The sequence below is a fragment of the Colobus angolensis genome, unplaced genomic scaffold (genome assembly GCF_000951035.1).
Source record: "Colobus angolensis palliatus isolate OR3802 unplaced genomic scaffold, Cang.pa_1.0 Scaffold57, whole genome shotgun sequence".
Taxonomy (NCBI): Eukaryota; Metazoa; Chordata; class Mammalia; order Primates; family Cercopithecidae; genus Colobus; species Colobus angolensis.
In genome coordinates, this window is record NW_012119265.1 from 6,510,269 (window position 1) to 6,523,354 (window position 13,086).

The 13,086-nt window shown below is 42.3% G+C and overlaps 1 protein-coding gene across 2 annotated transcripts in view; it reads right to left on the reverse strand.

The window, feature by feature from the left end:
• The window catches only part of LOC105526021 (chromosome unknown open reading frame, human C14orf37), a 318,003-nt gene that overhangs the window by 100,787 nt on the left and 204,130 nt on the right, over window positions 1-13,086 (reverse strand). For both annotated transcript variants that reach the window (XM_011961887.1, XM_011961886.1), the window contains one exon: window positions 2,445-2,702. In XM_011961887.1, the coding sequence (XP_011817277.1) occupies window positions 2,445-2,702 (258 nt within the window). The remainder of the gene's footprint in view (window positions 1-2,444; window positions 2,703-13,086) is intronic.

A 13,086-nucleotide genomic window follows, 5' to 3' on the forward strand; every position in this document is an offset into this window, starting at 1 on the left:
GAAGGAAAGAAGGAAAAAGGAAAGAAGGAAAGAAGAAAAGAATGAAAGAAGGAAAGAAAGAAACTTTAGTTGTTCAAAGGGACTGAAATCAGGTGTCAGGACAGGAGGACAACAGATCTTTTTGTCCTAAGCCTCAAGCCTGACAAGCCTTAAAATTTAACGGCTATTAGCCAAAACAGGGAACAACTCAGGTGTTCATCAACAGGTGACTAGATGAGCAAAACATAGCATATCCATACAATTGAATACTAGTCAGTTATCTATATGTGTGTGTGGACATGTGTGTGAGTGTATGCATGTGTGTACACATGTGTATGTTATATATAACAAGGAACAAACTACTGATACATACAACGTAGTTGAATCTCAAAATCATTATGCTAAGTGATCTATGCCAGACACAAAATGGTATATAGCATATGATGTCATTTGTACAAAATTCTAGAAAATGCAAATGAATCTATAGTGATCAAAGAAAGCCAGTGGTTACCTGGGGTTGGGGGCTGAGGGAGGGATGTACTGCAAAGGGGCATGAGGAATCACTGGCGGTGGGATGATGGAAATGCTCTGCAGCATGATTGTGATGGGGGTTGCATGGGTATACATAACTCTCAAAACTCATCACATCGCACGCTTTCAGTGGGTGCAATTTATTGTGTATAATATATACCTCAGTAAAGTTGATTCCTTAAAAACCTGACTCCTATTCAGTGGTAAATTTGCATTGAGGAGCATGATAATACCACAGCCCAAATGATCATTTTAGCCTTGATTCAGAGCCTCCTTATAGTTTTCTAAGACCCTCTAATTACTTATAATTACTCACAGACAGCAAGTCCACTTCATAAGTGGTGAAACTTCATTTCTTTAACCACAATCCAGGGCAGATGCCATATGATGTTCCTAATTCTATGCTAAGGCAACCCTGTCTCCCTCGCTCCTCTCTCCAATAAAGTGCTAGAGGGTCTGAATATCCATCCCATCCACATTGAAAAGCTGTTTAACTGTACATGATACCTCCATATTATAAAGCTGTGCACAACCCAAGGAGTCACTTTATGTGTAGATTTTTGTCTGTTTTCAATCTGTTCTGTATAAGTTATCTTTGTATTTTGTATCTTATTTCATTCATTTCAATCCTGCTCATGTAGAACAGAAGGATTTCAGACTAAATATTCATTCACTTGTTCACAGACCAGAGTTCATCTTATTTTGTGTTTGTTTTACAGTATTTTGATATTATAATATTTTGATACCCTTATAAGTTTTTACCAGTTTCATGTGACATGTTTTTAAAGTAATCATTGCCCAATGCATGCTGAATTTGGCCAGAAAGTAATTCAAGAAATGTTGTCTGTCCACTGGAAGCCCATCCCTTTTTATCTTCTTCCTGTAGCATATTCCACAGGAAATCCCAGCTACATTTCAATTACAACGTATATGCCAATCTATAGAGTGCAACTCCCAGAATTACATTCAGAGCAAAGGCCCAGACCAACTTCCAAGTTTTCAATGACATATCCCCAAAGCTAGTATTTTTACCAGTTTTTGTGACTCTTAAACCTAACATCTGCCACACTGAAGGAATCAGTGTGCCCAGCTATTAAAGACCAGGAGCATTTTAGGAAGAGTTTCTTTGGAGAAGAGATTACTTCACCTCAGGTCAAGGGAATAGGGCCTCAAGGAGTCACTGAGAGCTTAAGAGTGTCTCCCCCTAACGAGAGGAAAAGGACAGACTGGGGAGCTTCCCTGCTGATGTGGAAGGAAGTGCCAAGCTGAGGAGTAGCCTGCATCCTCCAAGTCTCTCACCACAAGCATGGGCCACAAATAAGAGAGGGTGAGCATGGAGTGGTCTGGCCACCCTAGCTGCTGAAATGAAATTGTGTTTGACAAGATAATGCAGCCACAAGACTGAACAGAAAAATCACGGGACTGCCCAACTGCTCGCCTACAAGCAGGGGAAGAACTTCCCCAGGGAATAAATTCCCAAAGGACAGAGTAGAACAAAAAATGGATTTGTTCTTTGACTCTTTCCCCTGGTGCTGCTTGTCCAGCATCCCGGTTACACATATCTCCTCCCTGTGCAGATGTCCTCCTAGAGCCTACAACTGTCTCCCAACGGGGAAGGAAAAACTGAATTTCTTCCAAAAATCAGGCAACCGTGCTCATAATAGGCAGCTGGAGACTGCTTGGAGCCTGGCTACTTAAGGGCATAAATATAAACTCATCAAAGAAATAACTGATAATTTTTAATTTTTAATCATCAGTTATTTCTTCGATGAGTTTATACTTATATTCTTAACCACCCATAAATGTAGAAACCACCCATAAAACACAGAAAATCCATTTTTCTGTACAATAGAGGGCAATGAAAGAAGGCTGTCATCTTAGAAATATAAAAGGAGGGGAGAAGGGAGGAAAAGGGAAATACACATGACTCTTACCCAGGCCTTGATTCTGCTGTTCCCACTCGAGGGCATCTGGCACCTGGTAGGTAGCTCCCTCCAACAGGTCCATGTTTCCCTGCTCTAAGCCTGGTTCCTGGGACGTGATACCAGGGAGGGTAAAACCTGGCAGCTCAGTGTCACCATCCAAGCCCTCATCCAGCGAGTCTGCATCTCTATCGTCCTCATCTTCCTCCTCATCTTCCTCTTCTTCATCTTCATCTTCTTCGTCCTCTTCATCCTCATCTTCTTCTCCCTCTAGGCAAAAAGAAATCAAAGGGAAGCATAAACATAAAATGAGTTTATGCTGAAACAAATGAATCCTTGGAAATGATCCAAACACTACAAAATAATTGTTTGGCCTTTTGAAACACATCTTTCTAGCCAAAGTCAGACAATGTGAACTTTGTAGGATTATACACCCACCACATGTCCTAGAGTTTAAACTTTCAAAACCATAGTTATGTCAGATCAGTATCAGGTGTCACGTTTACTGGGAGTCAAAGTTCAAGCAATATGATTTGTTATTAAAGTTATTTATATTTACAAGGGTAGTGAACATCCCCTTGCTGTTTTCTGGAGATCATTAAAAGTTTATCAGTTAGCACACTGAGATACTAACAGAACTAAAAGGAAGCTGTTCCCATCCCTTTATAGCTCATAATGTTAAAGGAGACAATTCATTATTTTGGCATGGTTTTTTCTATTCATCCACATCAGTGAGTAGAACTCACAACAATGTTAAGTGAGGAGCACATAAATTCACTCTTGGATCTTGTTCTCTCTAAGGAAGAGTAATCCAAGAAACTGGAAATAATTGCATCAACATTCTCAATCCAACTCTAAAGGAATTGGGAAATGGGATATTCACCAGGAGTGGTCAGAAAGGCAACACATTAAAAATTACCATTATCCCATTATCTTCACTGTAAGAGTTAACATTCACAATTTGCCGTTTTCTTGATTTTTTTTGTTTTTTTTTTGAGACGGAGTCTTGTTCTGTCACCCAGGCTGGAGTGCAGTGGCGTGATCATGGTTCACCGCAGTCTCAAATTCCTGGGCTCAAGCAATCCTCCTCCCTCTACCTCCCACAATGCTAGTACTATAGGTATGAGCCACGGCACTTCACCACAAGTTGTCATTTTCAATGCTTCAAGTGGAGTGGGTTTAAGGAACGTAAGATCCCCAATTTCATTTTGTTTTACCAATGTTAATCTCCTAGCAACACTTCAAGGCCCCATCCTCACCATGGATGCACCCCTGAAGCCCCTGGTAAGTGCCCACAGAGTTCACAGAAGGCCCTCCCTTTGGTCTCACCCCTTGATTCTCGGCACAGCAGTTACTGAAACAGGTAATTCTCCCCCTATGGTGAAGAAAAGAAGGAAGGAAGAACAACTAGAGGCACCCAAGAATTTTGAGACTCTCCTTTTCTGCTTCTACACAACTTTCTCCACACATACTACCTTTCCTCTATCATTTAGAGGTTTTCTAAATTTAAAAAAAAAAAATCACCTTCAATCTTTTTTTACTCTTTTTTTTTTTTTTTTTTTTGAGACAGAGGCTTGCTCTGTCACCCAGGCTGGAGTGCAGTAGCCGATCTCAGCTCACTGCAAGCTCCACCTCCCGGGTTTACGCCATTCTCCTGCCTCAGCCTCCCGAGTAGCTGGGACTACAGGCGCCCGCCACCTTGCCCGGCTAGTTTTTTTTTTTTTGTATTTTTTTACTAGAGATGGGGTTTCACCATGTTAGCCAGGATGGTCTCCATCTCCTGACCTCGTGATCCGCCCGTCTCGGCCTCCCAAAGTGCTGGAATTACAGGCTTGAGCCACTGTGCCCGGTCAATCTTTTTTTATTCTTATATGTCCTTTAACTTCGTAGGATTAATATCTGTCACTATTCTAAAAATTCAACAAATATTTATCAACCCCCTAATGGGTGTTGTTGCAGACACTAGGGACAAAGCAATAATGTCTCTGCCTTTATGGAGCCCATATGCCACTCAGCGAGACTCACAGCAAACAAACAGATATACCAATAGACAGGTGACTCTACACTCTCATTAAAACTGGCAAGAAGATAGAAAATGCCAGGCACTGCTATTTTAGAAAGGGAGATTAAAGAACGCTTTTCTGACAAGGTAAAGTTCGAACAGAGGCCATACCAAAATAATGAATTCTCTTGTTTAATTTAGGTCAACATCTACAGGAAGAGCATTCCCAGTGGAGGAAATAGCAAAGGACCTAATCCTTAGGAAGGTGTGGCCTTGCTGTGTTCAAAGAATGGCAAAGAAGCCTGAGCTGGGAGGGACAGGGCAAATACAGGAAATGAGATAGGAAGAAGTAGGCAGAGGCCAGATCTGACTTTTTTTTTTTTTTTTTTTTTTTTTTTTGTTTATTTCAATAGGTTTTTGGGAACAGGTAGTACTGACTTATATTTTTAAAGAACGACTCTAGCAACAGGGTGGAGAACAGGCTATATCAAAGCAAGAGATGAAGCAAGAAGGCTAATAAGGAGTCCATTTAAAAACCAGGAATAGATTATGGCGCTTTGGACTAGGGTACAATCTGGAAAGAGGAGAGAGCTAGTCCGATCTGGGATGTAATTTCAAGGTAGAACCCTGCTGATAATTACAATGTGAGATGCAAAAGGAAGATCCCACATGACTGAAAACGGGATCTAAAAGATAAAGAGTCAAAACAAGAATTTGTATTTGAGATATGGCAACTGTGTGATGGCCTATGGCATCCAAGGAAATGTTGGAAGTCTAGAGAATTTTCAAAGCTAGAGATAAAAGTTTGGGAATTGCCAACTTATTAATAATATTCAAAGCCTTGAGACTGGCTGAGATTATCAAGAAGATGAGTATAGACAGAAAGGGAAACGGTCCAGACCACATTCCCAGGGAAAGCCACCACTTAGAGGGTGACCAGCAGAGGAAGATCCACACAGGAAACAGGAATAACCACCGGGGTGGGAGAAAATCCAAGAAGTCTATGGTGGCAAGGGAAGGCAAATGAAGAAAGCATCTCCAAGGGCCCGAGCAAGAGACTGACTGTCCCTCTGGCTTGGCATTGGGAGGGCATGGGTGACCTTGACAAAAGTTGTTTCTGAGGAATGACACAGACAAAGGCCAGGTTGGAGTGGTTCAAAAAAAGATTAGAACAGAAGACACAGCAAACAAAAAAATTCTTACCAGAAATTTGGCTAAAAGAACAGAGAAAATAGGGTGCAGCTGGAGAGAGACACAGAGTCAACGGTAGGGTCTGAAAATAGAATATAGAAAATAGAACTTGCTTGTAAGTTAATGTGTCAGATCTCATCAAGAGGGGCAATCAATGAGGCAGGAAAGACAGAAGCAGCTGTGGGAGACTCTCCTGGGAGACATGGTATACAAGGGCTGCATGCATAGACTCGGAAGCCACACAAATTTATCATGACTGTGTGATTTTGCACACGTTCTGAATTTTGCTGTGCCTCAACCTCCTCATCTGTAAAACTGACATGATTCCTACCTCACAAGGCTGTTGTAAGGATTTCATTAGTTAATATGTAAGGTACTTAAAAATAAGCCTGGTGCATAGTGGACAGATTGGCTTCTCCATAATAACTAAAAGAAGACAGGGTCCAGTGCACAGGCCTGTTTGGATACATCCTCCCCTGCAATGGTAGGAAAAAGGAAAGGCAGAGACACAGGCACGGTGCAGGAAGGTAGGTAGATTTGGTAGATAGGTGATCTTTATGTTTCTTTTATTCTCAGTCAAATAAAAAACTGGGCCATGTGCAGTGGCTCACGCCTGTAATCCCGGCACTTCGGGAGGCCGAGACAGGCGGATCACGAGGTTAGGAGATCAAGACCATCCTGGCAAACATGGTGAAACCCCTGTCTCTACTAAAAATACAAAAAAGTAGCCGGGCATGGTGGCAGCCGCCTGTAGTCCCAGCTACCCTGGAGGCTGAGGCAGGAGAATGGCGTGAACCTGGGAGGCGGAGCTTGCAGTGAGCCAAGATCGTGCCACTGCACTCCAGCCTGGGAGACAGAGCGGGAGACTCCATCTCAAAAAAAAAAGAAAAAAAGAAAAAACTGGAAAGGAAAAGAGAAATGTTGGTGGTTTGAGGCGAGAAGAAAAAGTGTGAAATAGTCGTCTTGGAGAGTGGGTGAGTAAATTCTCAGAGAAATGGGGCAGGACTGCCAGGCAGCTCTCAAGGCCCACTTCAGATGTGACATCATATATCTAAAGTGAGACCTGTTAAGATGGTTGTGAGTTTTTCTCAAGCCACATTCAGCTGCTTGGGTACAGGCATGGGTGGAGAGGTGAGTAGGCACAGAGATTTAACCAGCAGCAAGTTTTACCAGAAGAGCTCAACTGAGAGTGTGAGGGATAGAGAGGGTAAGAAAGCGTATTGATTGTGTGTGAAGGAGTAGTTATAAAGGTGGACCAGGGACTCTAATTAAAGAGAAGTTGAAAAGGAGGCTGGATAGAGGAAAAATGATGGAAATTTAGATTATGAGGAAAACTATCAGGAACCATTAAAACTATCTGAGGACTTCCATGTCTTTATTTTAGATTCTTGACAGGTTTTCTCTCCTCCTCTTGGGGCTGGATCTGGAAGGAATGGTACCCCTTCCTTCTCCTGGAGTGCCCCTGCCTGTATCCCCAAGACCAAGACCACAGCTTCACAATGTAGCAGGGACTCCTGGCCATCCCTCAAAAGTGACTGTTTCTGTGCTAGAAAATGGAAAAACAGCAAGGGCCAGAAGTGAACCAGAGTGCAGAGTGAGGCAGAACCAGTGAGTCAGAGTGACGACGTGGGGCCTCCATGCCAAGGCAGAAAGAAAAACAAGCAGACAGATATCCAGAGGAAAAGCCAAAGAAGTTGACCAGAGGGATTAAGCTGTGGGACACTAAGGCCCGTATCACCTGCCACCTGTGTAGTGGGCACCTCATTGATGCAACCAGGGTGACCAAGTGTCTGCACACATTCTGTAGGGGTTGCCTGGTAAAGTATTTGCAAGAGAACAACACCTGCCCTGCATGTAGGACCGTGATGCATCACACCCACTCACTGCAGTACATCGGTGATGATGGCACCATGCATGAGACTGTTCACAAATTGGTATCAGGTCTCCAAGCAGCAGAAATGAAAACGGAGAGAGAATTCTGTCACAAATTGGGCATGCAAGTGCCTGGATAGATCAAGGGGGGGACTTGTTCCACAAGACAACACTTAGATTTCCATCAGAATGGTGAAACAAAAGCAGAAGACAGTTCAAACAAAGAGATCAAAACAGAGAAGGAAAAGGACAATGATTTTCACAGAAGCGATGAGCAGGAAAGCAACAGCAGCAAGCTGTGGGGATTAAAAAGGAAATGCATCTGCTGCACAGCCCAAGCAATGGTCTGACAGCTAAAGAAGTTCACTGCCAAAAATCTTAACCTTTTGTCCTTCAATGAGGTAACAGTCAATCCGTAAATAGAAACTCTAGCAAGTCATTTCGTAGGTAAAAATGACACTTCTAAAATTCTTTGGGTTTTTTCTTTTTATATACAACTTTGTTTGGAGATTTTAACCAGAAAAAAATCTCAATTTGTTTTGCCTGCCCTGCCAGGTAGCATGATAGGAAACAGCAGTGAGGACTGTGAAAAGCCCAGAGACCATGGACATGAATAACCCACCATTAATAGAAGAGAAAGTGGTGGAGAGGGTGTGAAGAGGAGGGTAGGTGATAAAACTGTTTTAAAATATGCTAAAGATATTCCTCACAAAGAAGAATTCTGTTCTTTAATTTAACAAATGGATGAGCTCAAAATCACTGGGAGCTCACCTCGAGGGAGAGATGGGTGAATGAAGGGGGGGAGGGGGAGAGAGAGAGAGAGAGAGAGAGAGAGAGAGAGAGAGAGAGAGAGAGAAATGCTTCCAAGTTGTGGTAAATGCTGAGAATAAAATGAAACCTGGTGGCGTGCTGGGCTGGGTGGCGGAAGAGCGGCATGAGCACATGAGCTCAAAATCACTGGGAGCTCACCTCGAGGTGGTGATGTTTTGTGTGAAGATGTACATTCTCAGCGGGAGACCAGCTCTGCACAGGTAAGGGAAGGCACTGGAGGGCCTTAGGTAGGGATACATGGTTTGGGGTACGGTTTTAAAATATCCCTCAGGCTGTGTGGAAAATGGGTTATCGGGTAGAGAAACGAAAGCAAGAGAGGTTGATGGCAGGAGTCCCAGGAAAGAAGAACCACTTTGGTGCAGTGAAGGTGGAAAAGTGGACAGACTTGAGATGTGTTTTGGAGACAGCAGTGGGTGGAACAGTGGCCCCAAAGAGATAAAACCACATCCGGGCCCCTAGAACCTGCAAATGTGACCTCGTTTGGTAAAAGAATCTTTGCAGGTACAAGTAAGTTAAAGATTTGGGTATGAAATAGTCTTGGATTATCTTGGTGGACCTTAAGTACAATGACAAAAGTCCTTATAAGAGTAAGGCAGAGGTCAGGCACTGTGGCTCACACCTGTAATCCCAGCACTTTGGGAGGCCAAGGCAGGCGGATCACCTGAGGTCAGGAGCTCAAGACCAGACTGACCAATGAGGAGAAACCTAGTCTCTACTAAAAATACAAAATTAGCTAGGCGTGGTGATGCATGCCTGCAATCCCAGCTACACAGGAGGCTGACACAGGAGAATCGCTTGAACCTGGGAGGTGGAGGTTGCAGTGAGCCGAGATCACACCATTGCACTCCAGCCTGGGCAACAAGACCAAAACTCCATCTCAAAAAAAAAGTAAGGCAGAGAAAGACTTGAGATACAGACACAGAGACAAAGAGAAAGTTATGTGGAGAGGGAGGCAGACACTGGAGTGATACAGCCACAAGTTGAGGAATACTTGAGCCACTAGAAGCTGGAAGAGGCAGGAAGGATCCTCTCTGCTATGGTCTGCATGCATCCTCCAAAATTCAAGTTTGGAAATTAATAGATTGGTGCCCTTATAAAAAGGGCTATGGGAGTGGGCTCATGCTCTTCTGCTCTTCCACCACATGAGGATGCAGCAAGAAGACCCCTGCCAGATGCTGGCACCTTGGTATTGGACTTAGCCTCCAGAACTATGAGGAAATAGATTTCTATTATTCATAAAACCAAGCTCCCGTCCCCCTCCCTGGCAAAAAAATAAACCCTATTTAAAGACTTTGTGGACCTTCCTCCTATAGACAGCAACTGTCTAAAAAGAGCACTATTTTTTTTCTTTTTTTTTTTTTTTTGAGATGGAGTCTTGCTCTGTCACCCAACCTGGAGTGCAGTAATGTGCACACGGCTCACTACAGCCTCAGCCTCCTGGGTTCAAGTGATCCTCCCAAAGTGCTGGATTACAGCTGTCAGCCACTGTGTCTGACCCCATTTATTTATTTTTGAAGCATTATAAAATTAATGTTAGTGTCCTTGGCTCCCCACAAACCTAAGAGGTTTGTATTGGTAAAACAATTGTGACTATACAGTCCTGATCTCCTAGGATCACTGCTCTGTGACCACTACCATCCACCAAAGACAACTTCTACTTGGTCCTCAACACCTTCAGCCAATCTCTTCTCTTTAAAGTATAGATTTATAAAAAATGAAAGGAACCTCAAAAGTCACTTTACTCCAACCTATTATCTATCCCAAAGAGAGGGTTGCAGGTAAGCAAGCCCAGTCCAACAAGAAGGCTGGTACCTTTATAATGTGACTTGGAGGATGCTGCTAGGGTCAACATGTCTCATAAACTCTCTCACACTCACTCACATTGGCAGAGACTTCCTTCTCCTTCTGTCTGCCCTGAAATGTCCAACATGAGATGCCTTCCTCTGTGTCAGACAATAAAACTGAGGAGTACTCTCTCTAGAAGCTTTTTATTGAGTAGTATACAATTTATATTATGGGAAAGTAAGGAAGGTCTCTGATTTATGTGCGGGATACAACAGGAAAGCTTTCTCCTTGTACTACCAGCTTCACCCTTCAGCACAAAGCAACTTATAAGATTTACTATTTGTCCTTTTAATATTTACAAAATCATAGAGCTAGCCTGAGAAGACAGCCATAGAAAAAGAAAGTTTTGGTAACTGTGTGGAGAAGACAGAAGGAAGTCAGCCTTATTAGAATGAGGTTTCTCTTTTAGTCTACCTTATTCTCTCATAATCTTTTTCTGCCAGAAAATATTCTTTTTAGGAGCCTACCACTATTGTATAGCCATTAAACATCTTTAGTTGTATGTCACCTCTACCCTGCTTCAATTACCAATAGAACCCGACTACTATTACAGATCAGTAACAAAAAAGGTATTATCACCTTTCTTCAAATTAGCAAACTAATGTATGTTATAGTAACTTGAACCAGAAAGGTAGAAAACTATCCAATAAAGGAAAGATGGTCTTGTCCCCTGTTGTATCACCAATGACTACTAAGTACTTGGCAATCAATGGCGCTCAATAAGTATTTTCTGAATGAATGAATAAATGAATGCATGAAAAAATGCATAAATAATGAGATAGATGCAGCTTTTTAAAACCCAAATCTAAGGAATCACAGAGTAACACTTAATAAACAATCATAACATATTCCTCTGAATACTCTTGCAACCACAAAGGCAACATAGAAGACCAACAGGTGTAAAACAAACCAGAGTTCATCTTCCATTCATAAAAACTGAAGAGAAAGTCCTCTGTATTTCAGCCAGTCTTTCAATTAGTTACACCCAAGATAAATAATGACGTCATGAACACCTCTGAACACAACGAACAATGACATGCCATAAACGTTCAGCAAATAAAACTATGCCAAAAATAACAGGATCCCTGGCCCAAGAACTAAAATTAAAGAACTCAATCAAATAACACTACCAAGTTATATTTAAAGGTTAGAGAGTAATGCCTGAGTTTTGCAATTTTGTTTAAATAAACCCCAAATTTTATTTTCATTCATCTGAACCCCAAATAAGCATGAGGTCAAGGTAAAAGACACATACACACAATTATTCCAAATAAAAATAGCATTGAGAAAGAAAACTGAACCTCTAAAAAGAAACAATTGGGCTAGAGACGGTGGCTTACGCCTGTAATCCCAACAGTTTGGGAGGCCAAGGCAGGTAGATCACGATGAGGTCAGGAGATTGAGACCATCCTGGCCAACATGGTAAAACCCCATCTCTGCTAAAACTATGAAAATTAGCCGAGCACGGTGGCGCATGCCTGTAGTCCCAGCCACTTGAGAAGCTAAGGCAGGAGAATCACTTGAACCCAGGAGGCAGAGCTTGCAGTGAGCCGAGATCAAGCCACTGCACTCCAGCCTGGGCGACAGAGTACGGCTCCATGTCAAAAAAAAAAAAGAAAAAGAAAAAGAAAGGAAGAAAGAAAGAAAGAAAGAATTAATCTTGGTTTACTATGCATAGCAGATATATGTCCTATGTCAATAACCAGTAATAATGCTCAAAGACGTAAAGTTATATTTGTTCTGACAATCTCTAAAAACATTGCAGTCCAGGAAAGGAAGGTTCAGAGAGTTCAGCCTGAAAAGTTCCTTCTAGTCCAGTTACCTAGAATTGGAAAGTTCATCCTCGTAACTGACACTTCTTTTTCACAAGTTGCTGTGGCACTGATTATGTCATAACACCAAACACTAACAGCGACCCTAGCAGCAAAGGGGCAGGAAGAATGGTTTCTAAGTAACCATCTCTCTTGACAGCCAAAATCCTCCCAACAAACTGCACCATTCCCACTCCCAAACAGATAACCCACATTATGAAAAATTCCCTTTTCACTCTTGTTGAACCAGCATCTCCTCAGAAGACGTGTCCCACTGAGTCCAGCATGCACAGGCAGGAATGACGGGCTCCTTGCCATGGAGCTGATGGATTTTTCCATAGCATCCTTACCGAGATCAAGTCACTTGGGATTAATCTGTTGCTCCTGTTAGCATGTCCACCATCAAGAATTCTGACACTTAACAATAGTGAAAAACCTGGATGAGATGTCAGCCAAAACCTTAACTTAGGTGTTCAGACAGTAGATGGTTCAGCATGCAAGAGGGACTGGGACATAGTTCAATTTCTGACTGCTGTACTTGAGGTGAACTGAAACAGTTAAGAATAAAACTAAGAAATGTTAAACAGAAATGTCAGAGAACAGTGCCACATGGCCAAGAGATGCTTAGTGATATTAAACAGTGCATCCACAGCTCAAATAGAGAAATGTCCTGTTGCAAGTGGCAGGCAGACAAAATGTGTCTACACAGTACCCTCTCTAAGCCAACTTTATCTGTCTGGCAGATCTCTGACAATCTCTTAACAGCTGTTCAAAGCTCACGACAATACTTTGTACTTACATGGGGCTTTCCTTCCAAGAGGCTCAAACAGTTTTTCAGGCTTTATTCTCCAAACTTACATTGTTAGCTAATAGGGAACAAGGTTTATAAGTTTTGTTTTACTTACAGGCTACTTGGTCAGTGAAAAAAAAAAACTACGTTGGATACTCAAATATCACAGCAGAGGCTTAAATGAGCTTGTGCAAACCTAGAATTTTCGCCTCTCTAGATCAGACCTGTTTTCTTTATTCATTGCAAATATTTCTGTCTAGGGTTGCCAAAATCAAGAGTTTTCACTTTGTTCAGGACCAGAGTCATGGGTTT